This window comes from Simochromis diagramma, unplaced genomic scaffold (assembly GCF_900408965.1).
Source record: "Simochromis diagramma unplaced genomic scaffold, fSimDia1.1 OVJJ01000603.1, whole genome shotgun sequence".
Taxonomy (NCBI): Eukaryota; Metazoa; Chordata; class Actinopteri; order Cichliformes; family Cichlidae; genus Simochromis; species Simochromis diagramma.
The window spans coordinates 10,177,992-10,204,519 of NW_024387414.1; the positions used below are offsets into that span (position 1 = coordinate 10,177,992).

The 26,528-nt window shown below is 38.2% G+C and overlaps 1 protein-coding gene across 2 annotated transcripts; it reads left to right on the forward strand.

The window, feature by feature from the left end:
• Window positions 1-12,104: 12,104 nt before the first annotated feature.
• ube2q1 (ubiquitin-conjugating enzyme E2Q family member 1) lies at window positions 12,105-26,504 on the forward strand. 2 transcript variants are annotated; one of them, XM_040011303.1, is made up of 13 exons: window positions 12,105-12,820; window positions 13,202-13,306; window positions 15,178-15,300; window positions 15,618-15,671; window positions 16,840-16,980; window positions 17,470-17,554; window positions 18,086-18,146; window positions 18,245-18,335; window positions 18,433-18,491; window positions 18,620-18,668; window positions 18,843-18,938; window positions 20,499-20,565; window positions 25,867-26,504. In XM_040011303.1, exons 1-13 carry the CDS (start codon window positions 12,662-12,664, stop codon window positions 26,001-26,003), a joined length of 1,227 nt encoding a protein of 408 aa, XP_039867237.1. In that variant the 5' UTR covers window positions 12,105-12,661; the 3' UTR covers window positions 26,004-26,504. The 2 variants fall into 2 exon arrangements, with proteins under 2 accessions (XP_039867237.1, XP_039867238.1); XM_040011304.1 differs by lacking the exon at window positions 25,867-26,504 and adding an exon at window positions 21,087-24,301 and having other exon boundaries at window positions 12,109-12,820.
• The last annotated feature ends 24 nt before the right edge of the window (window positions 26,505-26,528 follow it).

Below are 26,528 nucleotides of genomic sequence, written 5' to 3' on the forward strand. Positions count from 1 at the left end.
ACCCACTCCATTTATCCATTACATTGTAAAACTTATCAAAAAACATGACTTTACAAAATGTTAGGAAAGCCAACAGTTTTCTTTGCATTAGCTGGACTGACAACAATGTTTACCTCAAAAAAGCTCTTTAATTCTTAACCATATGGTACGTCATACACATTATGCTTTACCCAGCAATAATTTATGCAAAACAGAAAGCTTTTCTCCTGATTTCAAAATGAACACAAACTATTATAGCTGCTATGTGCCATATTATTGGAACAGTGATAATGCTGTAACCATATTTGTTCATTTCCTTGAAAGTGACCTTTTTGTAAATGTGATCATAATCAATGAATTACCACATTTGATTTTATTACATTTACCGTGTCAAACCTGTACATGTGATGTAAACTACAGGTGAAACGTTTTCACTGATGAATTGCTCAGAGGCGTTTGTTGATACCGCTGCAGTTCAAGGTGACATTTGCTCTTTATTCATTACTATTTGGGAGTAATGGCCCTCTCTAGACTCATTGGAGAGACACTTAAACTGACTAAGACCTATGGAAGTAATTATGTTTTGGAGGATACTGGTGTAAAACTTAAATCGATAGAGTTAGTATAATACATTTCACAGTTAATCTACAAAATACACAAAATTCCTCTTCTAACATATCTTTATTTCTTTATTTCCTCATCTCAATAAAATAAAAATCACATGGGAGAAATGCTCTTTAAGGTGTGATTCATCTTTCTCCCCATGGCTAAAACTGTTGAGTAGATGTTCAGTGCAACATGGAATAAAGGAGTTTAGCTTTTTCACCAAAATGATTTCTAGTGTTCTCCTTTGTGCATTACAGTATATATTATATCACATTTATTGCTGTCTCCTTGAATCAGTATTTCAATTTATTTTCCAGGAAGTCTTTGCAGTGCTCTTGCAGGGTCTTACAAAAACCTCTGCGAAAATTTATCATGATCCTCTTAGAGGACAATTTCTCAAGATACTTGCCACGATTCAGAGAAAAACTTCCTTTAAATACTGGAAATAAAGTTAGAGGGCTTTGCACAAGTTCCTGCCTTTAGTACAATCACTTCTGTTATTAAAGAGAATTAGCTGATGTTCTTATCCTCTTTTTTTTAAATTTGATGTTTTGGTTAGCAGCTGTTTGATCGAGCTATTTCCTTACAAGTGTCAGTATGTCCTGTATTCTACGTACATAAAATGCAGGGTTTGTACATTTACTGTTGGATTCTTAAGAATGTACTTTCTATACATCCTCAGTAAACTAAATCTAAATTCCTACTTTAGATTTTCCATCTAGGTCCTTGTTATAACCTAATGATTAAGTGTTCCAAATACATTTCTCTACTTAAACAAACATTGAAAAGCAATGAAGTGTAGTGTAAACAGGTATTAAGAAGATAGCAATGTCTGCTATCAGGTTGATCTCAGAAAATATAGACTGTAAAATGAAAAAGTTGTTGTTAGGAGTCCACTGTACAGGACTACCATCAACATGCTGACCTTAATTAAACTTAGACTATACAAACTTCTACAAGAAATTAAATTCTGCAAAAGGAGCAATACCTGAGACATAGAAAACAATACTCTTTAGCCAGTCACAAGCAGCACCCTTCCCTTTTTCATAAAATCTCTGAAACATCTATAAGCCAGCAAACGAGATCAGACATGTGCATTCTGAATGAATCCAGTGGTGGCTGCTGTCCAGCACTGAATGGAAAAAATAATCATTCTCTGCAATTAAATTGGAATGTCTCTAAGTTGAGGATAATGCAAGGACATACAAACACTTATGAGGACTCTGCGTCCTGGATGTGAACTTCCATCTCAGCCCCTGCTCATATACTCTCTGCTCCCCAGAGGAAAATTGTATATTGCTCCTCCTCAGTGAGAATGGTGCTGTCTCCTCTGACAAACAGCCCTGCCGTATGTGGTGAATCAGCAGCAGAAGTGGTTGAGGAATTGCATCAGTGATCCAAAGCTGAACATCCAAACGCCACCAATTTCCCACAATACACTTTTTAACAGCATGGTGGCTTAGATGCAGATGTCTGCTTTCAGCAACGATGTAGATTACAAATGACGTTAAATTATATGTCACAATATACAATTTAATATATAATTTAAATCTGTGTGAAGTTCTATTGACAAGCCAGGCATTTAAATTTGAATGAAAAAGATGTTACAAACTGACAACACAAAACAATTTGTAAGAGGACAAATGGAAACAAATGGTAACAGTCATTAATTGACATCTTGTAATGAAGTCTGAGGCCAAGCTGAAAAAGTAGGTTTTTTGACACTTCATGCTGCCCTTTTTGACACCAGTTCTTGTTTTGCTCATACAGAAATAATAAAAAATGTGAATGGTGGGAGATGATTTGTTTTTGCTGTCCGGGGTGGAATGAGGTGACAAGGCATGCTTTTAATTAACTTTCGTCTTGTGCAGATGGAGGACAGAAGAGTGGGATAAATCACAGAGGACAACAGCAATCTGCCCCTTTATTAGAGCGTACACAGACGAGCTCAGACTAACCACACATCAGCTGCTCAGTCATAAAACAAGGCTGAAAAGACAATCAGGATTAAGCTAAACATTTTTTTTTTCGTTTGTTTACCCTTGACAAGCTTAGTGTTTGGTTTGTGACTTTTTTTTGACTGCATGCTCCGCCAAAATTGTTTTTATGTGCACTCGGCCCAATTCCTAAACAACACTGTGGTCAACATTTCATGTCTTATTTGACCATCACCTTTTCCTTCAGTTGTTTGTCCTCTTTACCAGTGAAATGGATGTAATACCCTGCACCCATGAAAAACAGACAAAAACATGATGTTTTTCGATTGAAATAATTGACAGCATTGTATCTTTTACTATAAATTTTAATTTAGTATTCATAAAAATTTAACAGAAGAAAAAAAAATTACTGTAATTTATCTAAAAGCTTGGATTCAATATTTAGATCTGCCATATTTATAATTTTTCTCTGGTTTACTTTTCATGTTTCTAGTTGGAGCTTTGTGTGTATATGTCCTGTGCTTCTCTCCCTGTGTCTCCCCCATTTAACTTTTCTTTATAGTTAAATCTTGTTTAATTTTGTTAATGACTTGCTTTTTGTTTTGTTATGTGTTCAGGTTCTGTTTTTTTTATCACCTGTGCCTAATTAACCCTGTATATAAATCTATCTCTCTATATAATCTTGTCTCTCACTCTGTTTACCAGTCAGTGTGCTCCACATCATGGTCACCTGTGTCCATTCTGGCTGCTGTGTTTGGAATTATTTGTCTTAAGTGTTTTTGCTCCTATATTAATGGTAAGTTATTAGTATTCAATAAACTTTGCAACTTTGTTGGCTATATTCATATACTCCTTTTGAACAATGCGTGATGTTCAATCTCTCCAATGCTGATGTTATGAGTTTAGTTAGCATAGGTTAGATAGTTTCAAAATTAACTTAGAAATAAATTAAGTCGTTTGACTAGGTCTAAGTTTAAGACATGTGAAAATGTTGAGAAGTAACCTTTAAAACACAACACTTTCATCGCATACTTAATGGAAATAAATTACACTTTTTAAGACATATAAATGGGTATAGATATTATAAAATGTGTTTTAAAATGTATTTGCAGGTAAAACTGAGCTTACTACCCTTTTTGCTTGAAGCATTTTATATAATGTGGTTTACAACAGAACCCTACCATCAGAATCATATCATATCTCAAAAAACAAAGCAGCACAAACAGAACAAAAGGGAGGTGGCCATTTCCCCTGACTTATTCACACAATTACTCTTTAATGCCTGTGCTTTAATAACAAAACAAAACAAGAAAGAGTGGCGTCAGAATGAGAAGGGCGCACCATATTGTGTTCCTAACACCTGCCCATAAAATATGGTAGTACCTCCAGTCTAGCTGCCACAAAACCTGCAAAATAAATTATGTTTGCTAGAGTGGAACCTTGACCTTTCCAGAGGAACCATTGCATTAACATTGCCCTGACCTCACTGCACACTCGGTGAGTTCAGGTAGATTGTGAGAGTACATTACATCCACTTGCAATAATCTACAAAATGAAATTAAGAATTGCCACCCACACAAAGATGTTGACATTTAGACAAGTGAGGGTAGAACAGAAAAAAATAAAGGTACAGTCAGTCATTTTTTTTATTGTTTTTAATAGAAAAAAGAATATTGTACTCATAAATATACACTGATTATTGAGTAAATATATACTCCACCAAACTGATGCATTCTCATAAACTTAGATTTAATTCATTGAAAATACATAGGAGTGGATACCAGTTTGAATACCGTTGCTGAGATCAACATCACCTTTATGCCTAATAGCATTTTATGTCTGCAGTTAGAAACCAGCCACATACCTAATATTCCAAAGGTGTAGGAGAAAATAACTTATAAGTGTTTCCATGCAAGTTTTAATTCATGTTTGCACCTTCAGGCCCAGCAGTATTATCTGAGAAGGGGTCCCCTTCACAAGAAGCAAAAATGAGAAAGAAAGAGAAAACGTGACCAGGATCTGAAAAAAAAAAGTACCTCAAGCCTCATTGCCTGAACTGAAGTCAGGGCTCTAACACACAAAAACATGCATAAACGTGCTTATTTACTTCCAATGTTGTCATAGTTATTTATTGTTAGCAGGCCAGACATGCAACTTCTCATCTTTGGACAGTTGACAATGACTGGCCAACAGCTGGTTATAAGCTATATTATATTATTATATATTATGCCCACTAATGTCAGCTGATAAACAGTTTGATTACATTTCCATATTATATGGTAGTTTATTCATTGTGTCAGAGTCCAATAATGTTACATCCATTTCACTAATGTCAACTAACAGTAGCTAACAAAGCAACCAAAAACCTTGCCAAAAGAAAAGTTCGGTTAACAGCAGTTAAAGTTGTTTGTCCTACAGTGGGCACCACAGCCAGGTTTATCCACTTAAATTGAAAGGGAGAAAGAAAATAGAGTTCAGATAACTGAAGATTGTGTACACTGTAACTTTAAAGAACCTTCTGTAGGCCCACCACACACAGGACACATTGTAGAGGTCGGATGCAATGAGCGGCAGGTGGCAGCCAAGGGCGAAGACCCTGACCAATCCACATTTAGCGAGGCTGGCTATTGGGATATGGATCATCACCTTTCTGGTGGGGAAGGAGCCTGAGCTAATGTGTGAGGTTGAGAGGTACTGACTAGATATACTCGGGCTTACCTCAGTGTGTGGTTTTAGTTCTGGAACCAGGTACCTGGCGAGGGGCTGGACTCTGTCCCGGTGAGAGGTGTCGGGCTAGGGTGGGTATTTTGGTTACCCTTCAACTTGTTGCCTGTACATCAGAGTTTCATCCCAGTGGACAAGAGACAAGAGGGTGTTTTCCCTGCACCTTCGGATTGGGGAACTGTTGAATTACTGTTCAGAGTACCTGTGCTTCTTGGAGTCCCTCATGGGATTCTTGAGAGTGCTTCACCTGGGGACTCCGTCGTTCTAGTGAGAGACCTCAATGCTTATGTGGGCAACAAAGGTGAGACCTGGAGGGGAGTGGTTGGGAGGAATGGCCTGCCTGATCTTAACCCGAGCAGTGTTCTGTTACTGGACTCCGTGCAAACCACAGTTTTCACAGTTGTCCATAACAAACACCACGTTCGAACATAAGGGGGTCCATAAGTGCCCGTGGCACCAGGACACCCTGGGCCGTAGGCTGATGCTTGGCTTCATCTGAGGCTATCTGTCAGGCAATGGAAGGGAAGCTTCAAGGACCTCTTTAATTCCACTGATATGGAATCAGAGTCTGGGGACGGGTTGAGGTTTGTCCTGAGTTCGACTGCATCCCTCGGAGTATTCTGTGGAATGTATTCATAGGAAAATGCAGCTGTCTCCATTTTAGGGACGTGTCCAACACCCATTATCAAGACATGTTTGCATATGCACATCATGAATAAACTTCTACCCTTTAACAACAAACAGATGGAAAAGCAGCGTGCCAGGAAAATTGCTACTAGTTCTATCTTTAGCTGCTCTGAGATCAGTTACAGTCTATGCTTTGTGTGCAATCACAATTAGCATTGGTGTAAAATGAGTGTAAAATAAGTTTCCTCTTGCTGAACACCTTAGCCAACATGTGTGGCATAGAGAAGATAACATGTGAGAGAGAAAAAAAACTCTTAATAACTTCTTCAGTACATTAGCAATGACGGAGAGGTCATGGCAGATCTGACCATGTCTCGGGTAATAAAACTGCCTTATTGACCAGGTATAGGCCCAGTCAGACCTTTCAGATCTGAAAGGACTATAGCTGCTAAGAAATAACTGGTTGACTAAATGTAATACATTCAACCAGCTGCATCTGATTAATTTATTTATCTTATGCTGGATAATCCATTTAATACTGATGGGGGCAGAGTAATTATTTTTACTTTTGATATTTTCTGCACAATTTTCCAGTATTAGAGTTCTATCTGTATTAAGGATTTCATAGTCTTTACTGTAACTTTTTCTGCTTGGATTTCTGTAAATGTCCCCACATGCCACTGCTGTAAAATTCAGGATCTGGCTGCTGGACTGGGCTCAACATACACTTGGCTTTAATATCATTCTGGGTTCTTAACAAACTTTTTGTTAGCATGCTGACTGTGTAGATGTTTGCAAAGAGTTGAAGTTGTGTTAGCAGTATAATATTATTGTCTTTGTCCTGGGTGCATTTTGCACTATACCATCACGCTCATGTCCTTTTATGCAAAAAAAGTAATTTTCATATCTTCACTCCTAAAAAGGTATAGAGAGCTCTGCTCAGCTGACTCCAGCAGGAAGAATATATTAATGTAATTAGTAAATTTAGTACAGTAACGCGTTATTAAAAAAGTTAATGTCAGGATAACTTATGATACAGAAGCTTATCCTGCTGTAGGTCCATACACATCACCAGTGGCTTACACAGGTTTGGACAAGCTGTCTGCGATATGTTGTTCATATGTTGTTCTAGACTAATAAAACCTCAAAATGCAACATAACTCACAGTAATTTCTTGGCTTAAGTGTTGGGGTGACTGAGATATGCACATATGGCTACAATTAATACTAGCCACTGAGTTTCTGTCAGTAATGTTTGTGTGAGCTGTCTGTGTCCTCTACTGTCTATATCATGGAATACTAATTTTAAGAAGGCTAAACAAAATTAAGGTCATCCCTGTTGAAAGAAAGACCTTATGATAGCATAATTAAAGGTGACAGGACAGCACTATTGTTTGCCAGTCTGCTGCTTCCAAATCTCTCCTGATAAGAAACTTACAAAGAGAATAGGTTTTATAGCTTGCTTTTAAGGTTAAGCATGCTCCCCAAAACCAACTCTATCTAGTCTAATTAAATTCAAGATCTACAGGGACTGCTTCCTAAAATCGAAAAGATAAAAATATTTTTAGCCTCTACATTTTCCTTGAGAATGTGATCAAAGGCATTGCAGGTGCGTGTACAGTCTAAACACAGCACACCGACAGATTTAAACACAGCACTGCCATTAGTTAAACCGTAAATCTGTAACAGAGCAACAAACATTTAGTAGAAAGTATATCCAAAAGTGCAGGTATATTTTTAAGCTTAGCCCCTTCCAAACGTAAACCCTTGTTTTTCAAATGTTGAGTCAACACTGCACCCTAGTGGGTATCATATAGTGCTTGAAACTGTAAGTAACTGTAAGTAACAATTAAAATACATATGTGCAATCAAAGTTTCCAGTATGGCATTATCATATTGTATGTAGATTAAACAGTAACGTTTCCAAATAAATAAATGAAACAAGCCATCCATTTTCTGCCACTAACCTCATTTTATATAAACAGATAAAAATGTAGGTTAAACTTTGTTGCATTCTGATTATTTTGATGATAGACTGTATGTGTAGTCAGTGCATTTTTCCCTATTCATAGGTTATTGTTACTAAAAACAGAATGGTAAAGACATGTGTATTGTGACCAGTCATATAAAATTAATAGCCCCCTTGCCCTGTGGGTGGTCTTTATCCTTCAAGGTCAGGACCTCTGCCAGATGACTGGGAGCTTGAGGGACCTACGCAGTATCTTTGCTGTTCCTAGGGCTGCGCTCTTCTGGACAGAGATCTCAGATGTCATTCTGTCTTGGGATCTGCTGGAGCCACTCACCCAGTTTGGGGGTCACTGCCCAGGGTTCTACAATTACCACAGTAACCATTGTTGCCTTCCCACTCCACATCTTCTCAGGCCCCTCTCCTTCCTCTGCTTGTCCATCATACTATGTCCACTTGATTAGCCATCACTAGTTTGTCCGCCTGTAACAGAAAGTCCCACAGGACCTTATTTTGGTCATTCTCCACCACCCTGGGGAGCAACGTTCCCTCTAAGCTGCGCGCGTAATTGCGCACTGCTGGCACGGTCTCAGCGCACAGAAAATCTGCGTTGCGCACAAAAAACCATCTAACCTGAATTGAAATTAAAATTAATACTTTAACAATTCTGTCTTGCAGTGTTAGTCAGTAAGTGACAGGCTGCTCCCGTATGGGATTAGAACGATGTCACCTTATCCCATAGTCCAGCCAATAATGCGATTCACATTTGTATATACGCAGCTAATCAACGTCGTTGACAGGCTATGACAGCGTCCTTATGTGCCGACACCGGTGTTTTAGCTAGCAAAGCGGCGTGGCTGATGTGGAGTGAAGCCACGTTAATGACAACGTGTACAACCATTGGAGATGTGAGCAGGACAGACGGAACAATTGATGGAAAAACTGTGGACTTTATACCAGTTTTTAAATTGTGTTGATAGGCCACGTAAAACCAGAGTTATGATAAAAATATATGCAATGTTTGGTTTTCTTCCTGAATACTACCGTTGTTTATATTTACAGCAGGAAGAAACTGTAAAAATGGCGTTTTATCAGGAAAACGCTCGAAAGCACTCTCCACCTGTGAGCAAAAACAAAACCAAAAAAACCCCCAACCTTTCCTATTGGTGGAAAAATGTACCATGTCGACCAATCAAAAAATGATGTGGTAACATGGCATTTAGTTGTTTAGGAAAGGGGGAAGTTTTAGGAGTGACAGCAGTGTTTTGAGACATGAGAGATTTGCCACGTTTAGCGCAAATCTTGTGTAGTTAGTGTGTAGTGTAGTCTATAGTTTTGTTGTGTGTCAGAACAATGAGGCGACTACTGAATGTTAGAGGTGTTACAGGAGTGATACATCTCCTGTTGTCAGGCCTGCAGGTATCAGGCTTGTGATGTTCTCTTTTATCTCATAGTGGACAGAAATTATTTTTTGGAGTGGCACAAATAATTTGTATGGCATCAAATTTGATGCAGAACAGCTGATTGTTGTGTAAATAGTTTGAAATGTTTTGTTTGTGTTGTTTTTAAAAACGCCTTGGCTGCATTTTTAGGTAAACAGCTGCAAAAAACTTCATTGTTTGCAAAACTCAGTTACTTTTTTGAAGAAGTAACTATATAATTAATTGCCCAACAATGGTCATTATATACTGTATTTTGCAGACAGAGTTACATGACTCTCTCCCAGACCATAGACTCATACTCATAATACAAGTCAGAGCTTTATAAAAAAAAAAAAAGAAAGAAAGAAAGAAAGAAAAAAGAAAGAAAGTTGTGTTTTCAAAATTGGAGTTCAAGTTATTTTTACTTCCAATAGTGTTAACATACTACACAGGTCATGAACAAGATTTTTTTTTTAAATTTTAATTGTAAGTGGGCTAAAGCAGCTAATTAAAGGTAGTCTAACATAAATGTAAATGCTGTAATTTGATTATTTTAATAAACCATGTAACTTGGATGGATTCGATGCTGGTGTGACCAAAGTGCACACGTCTGCTGTTGCTCACAGTGGTCCAAGGGACCGCTCAGGGAGTTTGTGTGTTTGCTCAGACACATGAAAAATTAGAGGGAACATTGCTGGGGAGCATATCCCATTTTGACCTCGGGATTTCAAAGTGATACTTGGCACAGATGTTCCTGTAGAGTTCCTGCCAGCCACTTGATTATGTCATTCCATATATGCCCTGCCTGCTAGCATCTGCACCCTGCTGTTATGTACTGGATTGTCTCATGGGGCATCTTTGTACAGCTTGCACCTGGAGTCTTGCCTGGTGTGGTAGACCCCAGTCAGTCTCTATGAAACTTAGAATTTGTTCCCGTGCTGCCATGATTAGTGCCTCTGTGCTGTCTTTCAGTCCAGCTTAGGGTCCAATTAATCTTGTGCAGTTCTAGGCATTCAAAAATTCACGTGTTGAGTTTTTCTTTCTTCTTTTTTTGGTAATTGTCTTGTAGTGAGTGCAGGAAGTGCACAGGATGGTCAGTCTGGGCTTACAGTTCAGCTGATGTTTTGCCTGTCACGGTCTGCGGCAGGCGGGTCGTGTGTGGGAGTGTGAGGTTCCAGGTGCAGACATAGTCGAGGAGACAGTACTGAACTTGAAACGAAAAGCGAGCCTTTATTTGGGCTGATTACCGTGGCAAACAACAGAAAGCACAGAGGCAAAACTAAACTAGAAGCTGAACTGGGAAAACTAAGAACTGACACTTAACTCAGACAGCAGGGAAAGCGAAGACAGGGTGACAATGATGCACATGATGGAGACAACTACAAACAGGACTCTGTGCTGGAACAACAAAGAACTATGAAACTTATACACGTAAGCAACATGGACATGACCAGCACAGAGTCCTGAAACCCGGCGTAACATGGGGGAAGTTGAACAGACGACGCAGCGATAAACAAAGGAAGACTGAGGACTTAAATACACACATGAGGTGATCAGGGGAAGTGGAAACACACGAGAACACAGCTGACTAGAATGAAACATAATGACAATACAGGGGAGTAACTACAATGAACAAAGAACACCAGACTCTTCCAAAATAAAACAGGAAACACAAAGACATAGACATGGCATGAACTTGACAACAAGAGCCATACAGACATGAAACATGGCAGGTAGACGCATGGACCAGGGAGAGATGACAAAAGGGACTAAGAAACCAAGGACTAAACTGCAAACTAGAAAACAACTAGATGTGTTACACTACAACATGGGGATACAAAAATATGCATTAGAACTCAAACACTGGGCCACATGGCCCAGTACCGTGACATTGCCCCAGGTAGTATTTCTGTCAATTCCTTTCTGTGCCCCACTCATGTATTGAAATTAGTGCCCAGTCATCTTAGCCGCTATGATGCCTAACAGGAGTTTTTATGTTGTGCTGAGGTTTTTGGCAAGAAGATGGATGGGACTGATCCTTGGGAGGTTCCTTGGGGGGGGGATAAAAATTTGTTTTTTTAATTAAACATTGATTTATATACATAGACACACACAGATATTTTGCTTAGGCTAAATGTGGCTAATTGCTTTACTTTAAATAAAGCAGCAAGTCAATATTATCAAAACATGGTATTACACTCTAATGACCATTTTAGTTCAGATTGACATGCTTGCTACTGAAAATTCAAATAAATAATTAACTTTTGGAAGATATATTTAAAAAAAATTTCGTTAAATTGTTTGGTTGCTCATATTCAAGGCTAGCCAGAACTCATCATATAATATTAACAAATGGATTCACCTCATAAATGATAACTTACTGCTTTATCAGACATCAATTACTAGCTGTTTAAAATAAATAAATAGATAAGCCTCATTATATCTGTGCTGATATCATCCCCTGGTCAGGGGCATGTCTAAAGGGTGGCACAGGGTGGCACTGCTCCCCTATGAAATATAACAGGAACAACATGTGACCCCCTGTAAGACAACATTAATCATTATTGCACACCCACACTTGTACAACACTGTGTTTTTTGAGCAATTATGCTCAAAGCACTAGAAATAACTAAATTCTAAGTTCTGTGCATGGAAATTTTACTCTGTATAAAATATGTAAATTAGGAAATTAATTAGCTTTACTTGCAAAGAAATGAACATCAGAGTGAAAGTTTTGTCCTCAAATAAATGCCTGACTAAATGACATTATTATCATGAACTTACCTTTATTTTCTCACACCAAAAATAAATTAAAGACGCACTGAATGCTGGGATTCTGCAGGAGCGGGGAGGTTGCGGAACGCCATCTTTAAACCCCACAAGAGGCCAGCTACAGTTGTGCACCGGGATGAAAAACACTACCCCTGTAGCGGGATATTAGGTCAGATCGTACAGAGTGTATAGTTGATTTCCGATTAAGTAAATAATAAAGAACACCACGATGGGACTGTAAGGAGACGGTCTCAGAACACCGCGAGAGCCTTAAAATGTTGTTATCATAGGCAGACAACAACAATAGACGGAAAGACAACAACGGACTAGCTCGCTAACTCGTTCGCTAGCAGCTTGTCAAGCACTGCGCTGTTTTCAGGCGTTGACTAAAGCTAGGAGCTAACTAGCTGCTTCATTAGCAAATACATCCGTTTGTGGTGAAATTTGACCGGAGGGGACTTATAGCTGGCACTGCGTATCCAGCTAAATCCGCTGGGGCAGACCGCCATCTCTTTGCCACTTTTTATAGTCATTTTCTTTTACTACAGTTTACGCTGTTTCTTTAGCTAGCTGAAAGCTAAGTCCCGACTTCTCCCCCTCCCCAGCGGCCCAGCCGGAGATGCGTGGAAGATGTCGGTGTCGGGGCTGAAGGCCGAACTGAAGTTTTTGGAGTCCATTTTTGATCCAAACCACGAACGATTCAGGATAATTGACTGGAAACCTGACGAACTGAGTTGCCAGTTTAATGTAACGGGGGAAAAGCTATTAATTATCCACTGTAATATAACGGTAAGTGGACGAGAATTCAGATGCCGGGGTTTTGCCTTGTTGGTAGCTAGCGAGCTAAAGTTAGCCGGTTAAGTTGATAGTCCGGTAATAAGCTACCTTCACAACCGTACAGTCTGACGCTAAGCGGGACAGGTTTTACATAGTTGAAATAATCAGTGTCATTTCGCTATTTGTTGGGTGATATTTGTTGAGGCAGTTCACATTACGCAATGTTTTTAGGCAATCCCAGCATTTAGCTCACGATGCATCCAGAATGCTAATGTCGTCAACTCCAATTTTCGTATATAATTGTAAAATTCAATGCGTTAAAAATCCTGCAACGCATGTAAATAAGTGTTAAACGCATTGGTATCATTGTGTTGTGTTTTTTGTTGTTTCTAGGAATCTTATCCATCTACACCGCCAATTTGGTTTGTGGACTCTGATGACCCGAGCTTGGCTCAAGTTTTGGAGAGATTGGAAGATGTGAGAAAAGGCAGCACTCTGGTAGATATCCTTATATTCTTAGTGCGCTTTGTGACATGGGACACTTTAGGAATAGAGCTGCTCATCACTTTAACAACCTCAAAACCTTAACCAAATAATGATGTAAGCTGGCCTCACTTTAAAGGGCGAAACATATTTCCATATTTTTAAGCAGTTATCAACAATACAGATGGCTCCAACATGCATTTTAGATTAATCCAAGACACTATTAGCATAAGCAAACTCCAACTTTAGTGTCACTCCTTATTTTTCCCCTAGTCATTCAAACTGCACCTGCAGGCGTATAGAGGAGCATATTTTTAGGCTAGACCTACATGTCGAAAACCACTAGTTTACAACAGCTGGATTCAGATTAGTACAATAAACGAAGAACAGATGGAATGCATTTCTTTTAAAATATGAGATAAAATTTAATATCTTAAATATGAACTTGTATGTATTTTTTTTGTTCATACTTCTAGGCTAGATATTGTAGTTTCATATTATTTGTTAACCTAAATGCTTCCCGAAAAGATTCAAAATGCTACAGCAAGAAGACTAACATGGGGCTCATATTTATTCCATATTAGTGTCTTTTAATTGCCTACCTGTTAAATTCACAATTTAATTCAAAATTCTTCAAAGTGGAGACTTTCTTGTTGTTCCTAATAGAATGGGAAGTATGGCTTCCAGCTATCGGGTTCCTCTCTTGTGGAAGCAGTTCTCTGTTTAGATTTAGGAAGCAGGCATACATTTTTAGGAGTAGGCTTAAAATTCTCTATTCCTGATGAAGCTTATAGTGCGAACTGGATCAGGTGACCCTTAACCATCCCCTAGGTATGCTGCTATAAGCTCAAGCTGCTGGGGGTGTCCCATGATGCACTTGTTCATCACTTGCCTCTCTTCATTTCTTTTTTTTAATTTCATTCGTTTACCTGTAGTATCACACTGTTGTGCGCCATGGATGTTTTTCTGTTTTTCTACTGGCTCCTTTAGTTTCTGCTTTGGTGTTTGTCTCCCCCCCTTTATTTTTTTTAATTTAATTTTAATTTTTTTAACTAGTGTTGTGTTTACAAAATGCACACCTTTTTACATAGGCTTTCAAATCTAAAAATCTTTCGTGCATCAGTGTGTGCGTGTACTTAAGGAATTTGATAAGCATGTCAACGAGCAGGTTTGTTGTTTGTTCCAGTCATATTAGATCACCAGGACAACTTTAGAGGTCAAAATATCTGACAAGTAGTCAGATATTCAAGTAGGTTCTTATCCCTGGTATGAGGTGTACATTAGGAATTTTTTTTGGGGGGGTGTTAAAGCCCTTTTTTCTACATGTGTTTGTAGCACAAATATGTTGTATTTAAGTGTTAGTGTTTGGACAGGAGGGCTTTTTTTTTTTTTTGGTTGGATTTATTTTTGTTTGCTACTTAATTTGGTCTATATAAGGATTACAACATTGTGAAGCTGTGTGACACATGAGTGAGACAAACCTTTGTCTTTGTTGATAGATAAGATCTCTGTTACTTTTTTTTTTTTTTTTTTTTTTTTTTTTAAAGCGCAGATGTTTTTGGCGGTACAGTTTCTCAGCTGCACTAAATTTACAACAGCATAATACACCTGTTTAAAGATTGTCATCCATCCTTTTGCCTAAATACAATGCTAGTCTTCCCACATTTGTTTGCAGCACTGCTAATGTTCTATGTTTAATTCTTAGCTTTAAAAGTTATATGTGGGTCATTTGTCCAAAACTGATTCCTATACTCATAGTGTGTGCAACTTTTTTTTTTTTCAGAAACATGTGAAAGTCAATGTTTCTGCTATATGGCCTTGCTCTGTATTCTTATTTGCAAACTTGTATAGTTGCTCCAATTCTTTATTTTGTTTTTACTTTCAAGCTTTTACAGCAGTTGAAGAAACTAATTTGTGACCTATGTCGACTGTATAATCTTCCCCAACATCCTGATGTGGAGATGCTGGACCAGCCCTTGCCTGCAGGCCCAGTGGGACAAGACAGAAAGGCAAGTCTACCCACTTGATGTTGTCAAATCCAGCCTAATGGACAATAGCTTCTCAGATTACTTCTAATGAATATGCCTTGCTAAAATACCTTAATGTAGATTGGGATGTTTTATTTTGCACTCAGAAACCACTTTATAGTTAGTTATGAAATGACCCTCTACATTATAAACACCCTTGGTGATTCATGTGAGGCTCTTCTTCAAGTCAGTGAATTGGCACTTCCCATGTTTAGTAAAATGTGTTCTCCTGTTTTTTAAAATATTATTTTGCAAACTAATTAACTCCTTATGGTCTGTGTTGTTTTTTGTGTGTGTAGCATGGAACAGAGGAGGTCACATCTGAAGAAGAAGATGAGGAGGAAATGGGAGAAGTAAGTCATCCTCTTCAGTCTAAAAAACCTGACGCATTACTCTGGAGCCTGTACTTTGAAACAAATTCAACATACCCAGAATCTCTGTTCCTTATCTGCCTTTACATTCCTCATAGTTATCAACAGGAAAGGGTCTGCTGATTTTTTTTTTTTTTTCTTTCCCAAAGTAAGAAAAAACTATAAGATTAAAAATATATGAACAGGTTAAACGCATGGGTGCTAAAGGCAACACAACTTCTGCAGCCAAATCAGGGCTGTGCGTGAGTCTGAGTGATATATGCTGTATAAAGTGTAATATATGCTGTATGACTGTTTGAATTTTAAGCTCCTTTGGTCAGTAAGAGTAGAAAAGAGCTAACATATTAGTAAATATGAAAAAAGGAAAGTCGGCAAGAATACAGTTAGTTAGTTAACAGATTTATCAGTAGTACAGCTCTATCATTAAGTAATGAGAGAAACCAATAGATCAGATTTTTTTAAGGTCTTATTTATTTAAAAAAAATTAGCTGGAACCTCAGTGGTGTTTAATGGTCTGAAAGCAACTTTCTGGGATAAATGTGAAAACAGAATTCAAAAGTCTTCTTGCAAACATTAAGTTGCAAATATATGACCTGTTTTCAGACCGTATGTTTAAGTTTATAGAACAAGATTTTAAAATTGCTTCAAGGAGAAGGGGTGGGGTATGATACAGTTAGTTGCTTCTAATAATTCATATTTCATACTAATGTTGATCAACAAAAAGACAGAATTTAGATGTTATAAAATACTTTTAATCGTCTTGGTATCTGTGCACGGAGGTCTCTTCCAAGAATGCGGTAATGCTGTTGCTACCCAGGGTCAAATTTAAAGTAAAACCCAGTAAGCCCAAGTCATGCTTTGTGAATTGACTTTTTTTGTCTTTGTTTATATTTTTTCCCCTCGACTCCTTAATTTGTATGGATTTTATGTGGAGTACTTTTGGCCTTTGTTTATGTATTATAATTTGAAAAATGATTGATGAAAATATCCACAAGTTATGCATGTATGACTATCATCATAAAATCAAACACTAATAACTTTTCTCATCTTATCACACTGCAATTGTCTTAACCGTGGGCTTTTTGTTTTGTTGTATATGTGTATGCTGTTGTTATTTAAAATGTTTGAAATATTAAGTATGATCCAACAGGACATCGAGGATTTGGACCACTATGAAATGAAAGAGGAGGAGCCCGTAGATGGGAAGAAATCTGAGGATGATGGGATTGAGAAGGAGAATTTGGCAATCTTGGAGAAGATCCGAAAGAACCAGCGCCAGGACCATTTGAATGTAAGTTTCAGGGAAAAAGGCCGGTTAATATTTATCACACCTTGCTTCTAATTCATTAATCTATGCAGCATTTCGGTATACCCCGTTTGTCATTAGTGATTGCATTAGTGAAGAACTTTTTTGTTTTTTTTAAACTTCTGCCCTTGAAAACAACATTAAAGTTGTTTATTTTGGGGGGGTTAATATTCCCAGGAATGTAGCTGTTTTAGTTCATAGACTGTTTCATGTGCATATATATATATATATATATATATATATATATATATATATATATATATACACACACACACACACACACACACACACACACACACACACACACACACACACACACAACAAAAGATGCCCTCAATGTGGGGTACTGATATAAATATTGATGTCTGATATGATAAAGCTTTGTCTCTGATACTGGCCCAGCTTAAGTAAAAATGGCAGCTTTACCCCTAGGACTGCATTCTTTGTCTTTTATAGTTGTTTTATATTTTCCAGGGAGCTGTGTCTGGCTCAGTGCAAGCCTCTGACCGTTTGATGAAGGAACTAAGAGAGATCTACAGGTCTCAGAGTTATAAGACAGGTATAAACAGTACACAATGATTTGTTTAACCTTTGAGCAACAAAATAATCACACATAAATGTATCATGGGTCCTGTCTTTGTTTGTAATGGAGGAATATTTTTGAACGTTAGGCATTGCAATAGAGAGCCGTGGCATTTACATGGTCAGAGGAAAGTATTTGGGAAGATGTTTAGTGTGCTCAATTCCTTACTCTCACCATTGTGAGGTACCTTACTCTTTCTGTCTTGTCCTAATGAGGTCAGGACATGAACACTCATGTGGGTGTGGTGATTGTACTGTAGGCATCTACACCCTTTACTGTTTACTGATAATCTTTCTATAGCAACGCACCATAGAATAAGAATATTGGCTGACAGCATGTGACGGTGGGTCATATTAAACAAAATGCATTTTATATTTTGCCTCTGTGTCTTACGCACCACTCTCAAGAGGGAGCTGATCAAAAGGACAGGGTTTATTAGGGAGTCTGCTACTAGGCCTTGCAATTGCAGATATCTGAAGGTTCAATTTTAAACAATTTCTTTTGCAGGCATCTATTCAGTTGAACTTGTTAATGACAGCCTATACGAATGGCACGTCAAACTGAGGACGTAAGTAACTTTAGGATATTGAGTCATGAATTTAAAAAAAAACAAAAAAAAAATTATATATGTGCAAAAAGGCAAACTGTGATTTTTATGACCTACAGGGTGGATCCAGATAGCCCTTTACACAGTGACTTACAAGTGCTAAAGGAAAAGGAGGGAATGGACTACATTTTACTAAACTTCTCATATAAAGTAAGTAAACTTGATGTTTTGCTAACAAAATCAAAGTAAAATAGCAATGTAGGAGTCTTTTGAAGTAAATGTACCTTTTTTCTGGTTACTTCTGCAGGATAATTTCCCCTTTGATCCACCATTTGTCCGGGTAGTTTCTCCTGTGCTTTCTGGAGGGTAAGTTAATTTTCTTGGTACACTTCTATAATTTCTTCCCTTTTAAGTTGCCATTATCAAGCAGAGACTGCATTAGTGTAAGATTTAAAAAGTGACTCTGCCTTATTGTTTCCTTTCCCGTGCTTTAGTTATGTTCTTGGCGGAGGTGCCCTGTGCATGGAACTTCTTACTAAACAGGTATTTTTAGAATGGTTTCATAAAACGCAGACGGCAAATTTAGGTATTGCCTTGGTTTGTTTTTCAATGGGGTTTTTTTCCTTCTACTCTTTGAAAAAAATATATATATATATATACATATAATTTATTTATATTTAAACCTGCTGTTATTGACATTTGGTTTTCTGATTGCAGGGTTGGAGCAGTGCCTATTCCATTGAGTCTGTTATCATGCAGATCAATGCCACTTTAGTTAAAGGAAAAGCCAGAGTGCAGTTTGGAGCCAATAAAGTAAGTGAGGAAGCTTCATTTCAGCTCTGATATAATGGTGGATTCACATAGTGAATTATGTGAACCAAAGTGACAGGGGCTTTCACACAGTTACATGGTTCTAAGTGATGGCCAGTCATACTGTGCAACAGCCTCTTGTTTTGGTAGTGAATGTTGGATTTGTTTATTAATTCCTATCAAATTGGACTGAGTAGGGATGCACAGTACAGGCTGTCTCAGATAGGAAGAAAAACGGCTTTTCATCTTTCTCGGCATGACATTGCAATAGTTTTCAGTTATTGCAATTTATTCTTTCCTAATGACAACAGATCTGATAATGAGTGTAGTTCACCTGTGTTTTTCCCAGTACACCACTTTTAAGGCTATTTGTGTAAAACATGTTGCAGGTTTGCTTGTATAGTCTACATATAGAGTCTTAAAATGAAGCCAGTCTTCATGTTTGATGTTAGATTAGTCTATTATAAGTTGGATAGTTAAAAAAAAGATACCAAAAAGAAAGTAAAATTGAGTCAGACAGGGGACCACACCAGCCCATTTGTGAAAATATATACAATTGATGACTTAAGCCCCTTTTTCCATTAGTACCTACTCGGATCAACTCCCCACGGATTGCCACGACTCAACTCGGATCGTCGGGTTTTCCATTATAATCCAGTACTACCTAACTTGTGTGGTTGTCATCATAGCAGCTTGTCCGAGCGTCCTGTGATCTAATTAATATGTGACACAAACGCTACAAAAAAGGTGGATGTTGAGGCAAGTTGTTTTTTGTAGCCATATCCCTCGTTGCTGGGTTTCGAAAATGGCGGTTTTCATTTTTCCGTGAACGAGACGCTCTTATGACTCCTCGAATGCGCTACTGACCAGCCAGTCGGTGGCATGCAGTCTGAAGACGCCACATTTTGGTACCTGCTTGTATCACTTGAAACCCGAGCGATCTGAGCAGGTACTAAAAATGTATCTGGTACCAGGTACTGTGACCTAATTGAAAACTGTGGCAAACCATGCTGAGTCGATCAGAGTAGGTATTAATGTAAATAGGACTTCAGTGAGTCTGAGAATAAAGGGACACATCATTTTACTGTTGCTACAGGTTTTGCACTGTATAAAGGTTTTATTGTACATTTTATTCCCTGTAAATTTTCAATTTGTCCAAAAATGGACAAATTAATGGAAGTGGAACAGTTTGGATTTTGTATTTGTAGTTTAAAATATCTCTGTTATCAGAATCAGAATACTTTTTATTAATCCCCAAGGAAATTATGTGTTAACCCAGAATTCTTAACACTTTAGTACTGAAGGTAGTGTGTGGTGCACTACAGGTGCAGTCTAGCTTGAATGGTGATGGTGTTTGTGAATGCAGTCTGGTATGAAGGACAAAAAAGTGTCTTCATTATCATCTACCTTGCACACTGTTTTGGTCTTGAAGTTAGAGCTAGCTAGATAATAATCTCCTTTTCTTGTAGGAAACAGCTGTTGTTGCAATTTGCTTATTCTCCAGTGTTATCCTAAACTCAGTGCTCATGGTAAAGTTGGCTTCATTTTCATCTTTTAATGCAGAATCAGTACAATCTTGCCAGAGCACAGCAGTCCTACAAATCCCTGGTTCAGATCCATGAAAAGAACGGTGAGTGTTTTCTGTCTCCAGTTTCATACAGAATACATTGCAGACCTTGTTTACTGAAACCAAAACCCTCTCAGCCATTAAAGATGAGGGATATTGGATCATTAACTGTGGTGTATATATACCTAACATGGACTACATTTGAATGTAGTCTGCTTCTGATTCATGTCACTCTGCTACAATAAAACCTGTCTTTGATTAAATAAAATAAAGAATTTAGGAACTGAACATATTTAGTATATATATGATTAATGGCAATGAATGCAATTGAAAAGGACTGCTGGGGGAAAAAACAAACATACAAAGCCAGATCCTAATGTGCACTATATGTCCTTAGTCTAACAACTGAAAAAAAATTTGCATGGTGGTTTTGGTTCTTGCACCAGTCACCACACATATTGCTAAATTCAGATGCAAGCCAGTGAGGTAGAAAGTAATGTGGTCAATCATTTTGACATTCGCTATTATTGACTTTGTTTTTCTTTACCCTGTAGTCATCGTCTTCCTTTATCTTCCTTTCCTAGGCTGGTACACACCCCCTAAGGAGGACGGCTAATACAGACTGTTGCCTTTCCTGAACTGGGACCATATGTCTTAGATTTTTCTTTTCCTTTTCCTTGCGACCAATATTGTTTTTATCCTGCAAACTATTTTTGTTATCTACATGACACTTGGAACTCTATACCAAATTTCCCATTAATTGACAACCCAAAAACTAGCACACAAACACAGAGACATCCCACCTCTACATGAAATTTACATCCAATTTCATTAGCTATTGAAAAAAGTGTCCTCTCCTCAGATATTACTTCCCTTTATACTTCTGTTGTCTGATGCAATCAGATTATTTTTTTTCCATTCAACATTTGTCCCATACTCCATTAAATCGGTAGACTCAATATTATGTGCTTTCTCACCCTTTGGTTTTGGCATTGAGCATGCCAACGTTACTTGCTGGCTGTGGATTGAAAGGTGCGGCATGGCTTTATCCTCCAGCAGTGGCAGTCTGATGTTCCAGTTGCCAGACAAGGCCTTTCTGGTCACAAACTGGATCTGAGAATGGCTTGTGACATTCCCTAATATGATGCACTGGTAGCTGGGAAGGACATTTAAATGCTAGTGTTTGGAAGGACCCCCACCTTTTCTCTCCTTGGATGGCCTCTGTAATATTGTGCTCATATATTATCTTTCATGCCAAGACCCCTCCTCTGGAATAACATGATTCTGGGGATAGTTTGCTTTCAAACCTCTGTCTTTTAAAGCTTGAAACCTTGAGTTGAGGAAGAAGATGATGAGACTTTTCCAGTCTGAGTGGCACAGCCCATAATGACGAACAGCATCCTCCTGGGCTTGGAGATCACTGTTATCATCCCAAGCAGCCACTGGACCACCTCCTGCAGGAGAGATGTGGTGCCTGAGTGGCAACATAGAAAATCTCATCAGGCAAAGCAGGGGCATGTTCGGATTGGATTACACTGTAATGTAGTTGATTTTAACTCCACATGTAAACATGTACATTTGTATTTCTGCAAAAGGATTTAATTGTTTATAATGTAACCTTGTCGGGGTCTTTGGCTGGGCAGAGACTGTATTACAATATACTCTTGACTATTAACTGCAGGGGCACTGCAACTTCTCAAGACCCATTTAGAGTAAGAAAGTTGCTTCATTGACACTCTTGCAGAAGGAAACAAAAGTTCACCATGTTCTTATGTAAGCTTATGACTACTGCGGTTTTTGTTGTTTTTATAAATATATATATATATCCTTATTTTATTGACAGCAGTGACAGTAATCATTCCCCTTATTTGATGGCACCTCTAACTACAATGACCCTAACAATATTGGCATAGATGCAGCTGTTCCTGGCATGCCAAAGGTTTGGCTATTCATATCTAATCACTTAAACCAGACGAACCTCAGTAAGGCTATGCAGTGAAGACAGTCTTGTGGAGTTTTGTTGAGCTGAAAATTAGTCTTAAGACCTTAACAGTATAGTTACCTGCTTAGTTATTGTAACTGGTCTACATCCTGACCACTTTTCCAATTTTGCAGTCTAGGAAAAAAGTGACCTTTTACCTGCTGACTTTTCCTTGACCTCATGGCTGTTTTAAAGTTCAGTCAGAGCTACAAATTCACAGCAATAGTCTTGACCATATACCTTTCCATTTACCTTTCCTTACCATTCTAGCTTCACACTTGGCAAGATCAACTCGAGGCTGTTCCATTTCCAGAATATTTGGTCAGGTTTGATAAATATTTGTTCAGATTTGCCACAGGAAAGACCTATCTCTTCCCATTACCACCTCTCTGGTTACTATTCATGACCACTCTCAGCGCTGCTGTACCCCTCAGCATGCTGAGGCTTTGATGTAATGTGAATAATATGCAGAAACTGTGGAGCATTCCAATTAATGCAGTTACACGTTTGTTGTGGGTGTTCTGTTGTGTGGTTACTTGCATTGTTTTCAGTATGTTGTCCTGATGACCAGCGTAGAAAGCTTAGTTATGCTATTTCATACAGGCGTTCCTCATATTTGAGTTTATTTAGAATTTCCTCAGTGATACTGACCTCGGTCTCAACAGTGTGAGATGGGTACAAAGCGTAGAGCTTGTTCGTGTTCAGCACGTCTGGCATGCAGGATATGGCGAGAATCACCCTCTTGTGGTGTTCTCACCACAACAATCTCAACATGACTATGGATTATTGGCATGGTTGTTAACTGTTATGATGTGCATTGGTATTCACTTCACTCCGGTAATATTTTTGAGCCCACCCCTGCATTATCTGGAGAAGCAAACTCAGGAATACATACTGCACACTCGATTTTCCAAGCTCTTGCTTCAGAATATCGTCATGAAAAAGGAAAAAAAAAATTGAATTTGGCAATCTTTTTTTTGGGCTGTTTTAAAACTACGCCTCCTTTTTACCTGTAGGTTTTATTGTCAAATTGCAGATAGGATTCTGAGGTTAATATTTACTTGGCAAGTGTTTGGAATGATTTAACAAAATGGAGAAGAGATGTTTTTTGATTATAAAGCACTTGATCAGGAGTTAAGGAAACATCTACCCTGTGTCTTTGATATTGCTGTATTTTGCATGTCCATTTATCAGTGGATCGTTTCCCCTAAGCAACCAAAGACAAGTGGTTGGCTGTTTGTTTTTTGTTTTGTTTTTTTTGTTTTTTTAATAGATGTTTTTCAACACACGTGTACTTGTGCTTTCCTACTACATCAGTGCACAGAATTGTTTCTCCCTGTGTGCTGTTTAATGAACCAGGTCAGCTACAGTATGAGACTCATGGACTTACAAGACATCCTACCTGGTTGGATTACTTTTTCAAAGATGCCAGGGTTCCCAACAAAAGCCGCAGTTCAGATTCGTGTGCCATCAGATCAATTATAATCCTGCATCTTTAACTTGACCTTTTGGGGTAATGGTGTACTCAAGTCTGTTGTGCTCCAAATAAGAGCTTTTATTACACCAACATATGTCTGACTAACAAAACCTTGGCTTGACGAGTAACGTATCGGAGGACTGAACTAGCCTGAAACTGGGTTCTTCACCTTGCTTCATTAACTGCGGTGGCCGGGTTATAAAGTTATGCACTGTCGGCATGCTTTGTTTTCGTTTAATTTCTTTTCTTTTTCTTTTTTCTTTTCCATTGCAAGGGTGATTTTGACCATGTAAAGTAATTTGTAAACTTGCATCAAGTTTATGAATAAAGAATTTTATGAATTTTTTTATTTCTTTATTTATACAAGTTGATTAGAAGTATGGACGTAAGATGATCTCTACTTATTCATCTTGGGGTTGAATTGGAGATGTAGGCTATTTCAGCTGCCAGGGCAAAAGGTAGAATATACACTGGAAAACCTGGTGTTGGAGTACAATATGTTACTCTAGCCTAAACGGTAATTAACAGATTTTGAAACTAAAGTGTAAAACTTTTTTTGGTTACACACATGCATAATTACTGTACTGTACTTTTGCAGGTGCTGATGTCCATGCAGTTTAATTTTATTAGCGTTTGAGTGCATGTCTTACATTTTCCAGTAGATGGTGGTGTTTGCCTAATTATTCAGGTGTCAGCTTTTGCTTAGCCTTCCTCACCTAGTATCTTGACAAGACCAAAAGAAATGTGGCAGTGACTTCAGTAACTGTCCATCTGCTTCTCTTTAAACATGATTTTAAGGTTTTGGTTTTTTTAACTTGTATCTAAGAATCTATGCCATTTTTAGTATAATAAATAATAGGACCTGCTCAGATGGGTATCTGAACTAGCGCGGTGCACCAACAATTATGATGAAATGTTCAGATTACATTGCTGTATGTCTGAAGTCATTTAAACTTGACCAATGTAGTCAGATGACAGTATGGTTGCATCAGTGTCACATACCCATAGATGCATCTAGTGTGAAGGCAACAGTAACAACTTAAGGGAAGTGGATGCATGGGATCAAATTGGAGACTTTCTCTGCTTCGATAATCTTGCAGGGAGCAGAGGAAGCTCCAATTTTTGGTTTAGTTTCTTTGGATGGCAATAATTTATTGCAACTTCCCAAAGGGAAACTACTTGAACAGGTGGTGTGCTGGGTAAATGAGATAAACAGATTTGATCCTCTTTAGTGTTTCAACTAATGGTTTAATAGTAGAATTAGTTAAATGGTTAGTTGGCCTTCCAGGTTCTGTTTGTGCTAGAAAACACCACTAGGTGGTAATGGAGCACCCTTATAACTTGAGGCTATTTTTTTTTTTTTTTTTTTTTTTTTTTTTTTTTTTAAGTCAGTTGTGATATTCAACATTGGCTTGTAACATTGGTCCGCAGTTGGTGCTCCATTATAAAACTCATTCCTGTTCTTACCGTCTCTGTAGCTCATTTCCTCCAAGGTTGAATGAATGAATAATGAGGTCATTTCTTTCAATGAAAGGTTTGCTATTGATGGAATTCAGTCTCATATGGACATGGACAGTTCATAATCTACCATCAGTTTTTTTTCTCTCCCCCATCTAATGGATGTCACATTTGTGATAAATAGCGGAATTAATCCCAAACAGGTCTCATAACGAGCAGGAGACCCATCACTGATAACAGACGACCTATTGATTGTTATCCTGTTGCAACCTGGATAGTTATGGGTTTTATAAACCACTTAAGCCAAGAACCACAAAAATTAGGAACTGGTACCACATTGCTAATTTAAACTTGGATGCCAGCATAATGAGAAGTGGAAACAAGCAGTTTGTCAACAAAAGGCTAATGGCCGGTTGTTACAGCAGTTTTTATTTTTGTTTACTGGTAGGTCTGGATGGCTGCCCTGTGAGCTGGAGAAGAGAAGGGCTCATTATCCATGTCCAACCTGCTGCTTACCTTGGATCCAGCTCTGCAAGAGATCAGCAAGGGTGGAACACAAAGGAAATACCCTGTGCATCTGTGTGATTAAGTGTCCAAACTGAGGGCGTGAAATAGCTGACTTTTCCTCCTCCACCCTGGGCCAGAGCACTGCGTGGTGGGACGCATTCAAAACCAGCTGGGGCTGATTGATAGCCTCCAGCTTGATAGCCACGTCCATCAGAGCCTGACTGTATTACCTTTTACTGGCAACATGTTCAAGTGTAAACCCAGATTCAGATTGTGTGCATCAACTGGGAGCTCTGAGCCTTTTAGTCCTGTACCTGACCAATCCTCCTCCTCTCACCAACTGGGCAGATATCACATTACGGTTAATGCAGATAGCAAAGATTTAATTTATGTTTACTGTAAATACTAGCTGTCCACAGACAGCTAGTATTTAGCTTAGCCTTGAAACATTTTTTAAAATAGCCTTGCTGTTTTGCCTGTGAAGGGAACAGAATCGTTCTCATTATCAAGTGACATGATTGTGTAGCATACATCTTTAATCACTTAAGATAAAGAATTTAGTGGAAAGGTCTGAATTCATTTTGAGTTTTCGCTAATCCACAC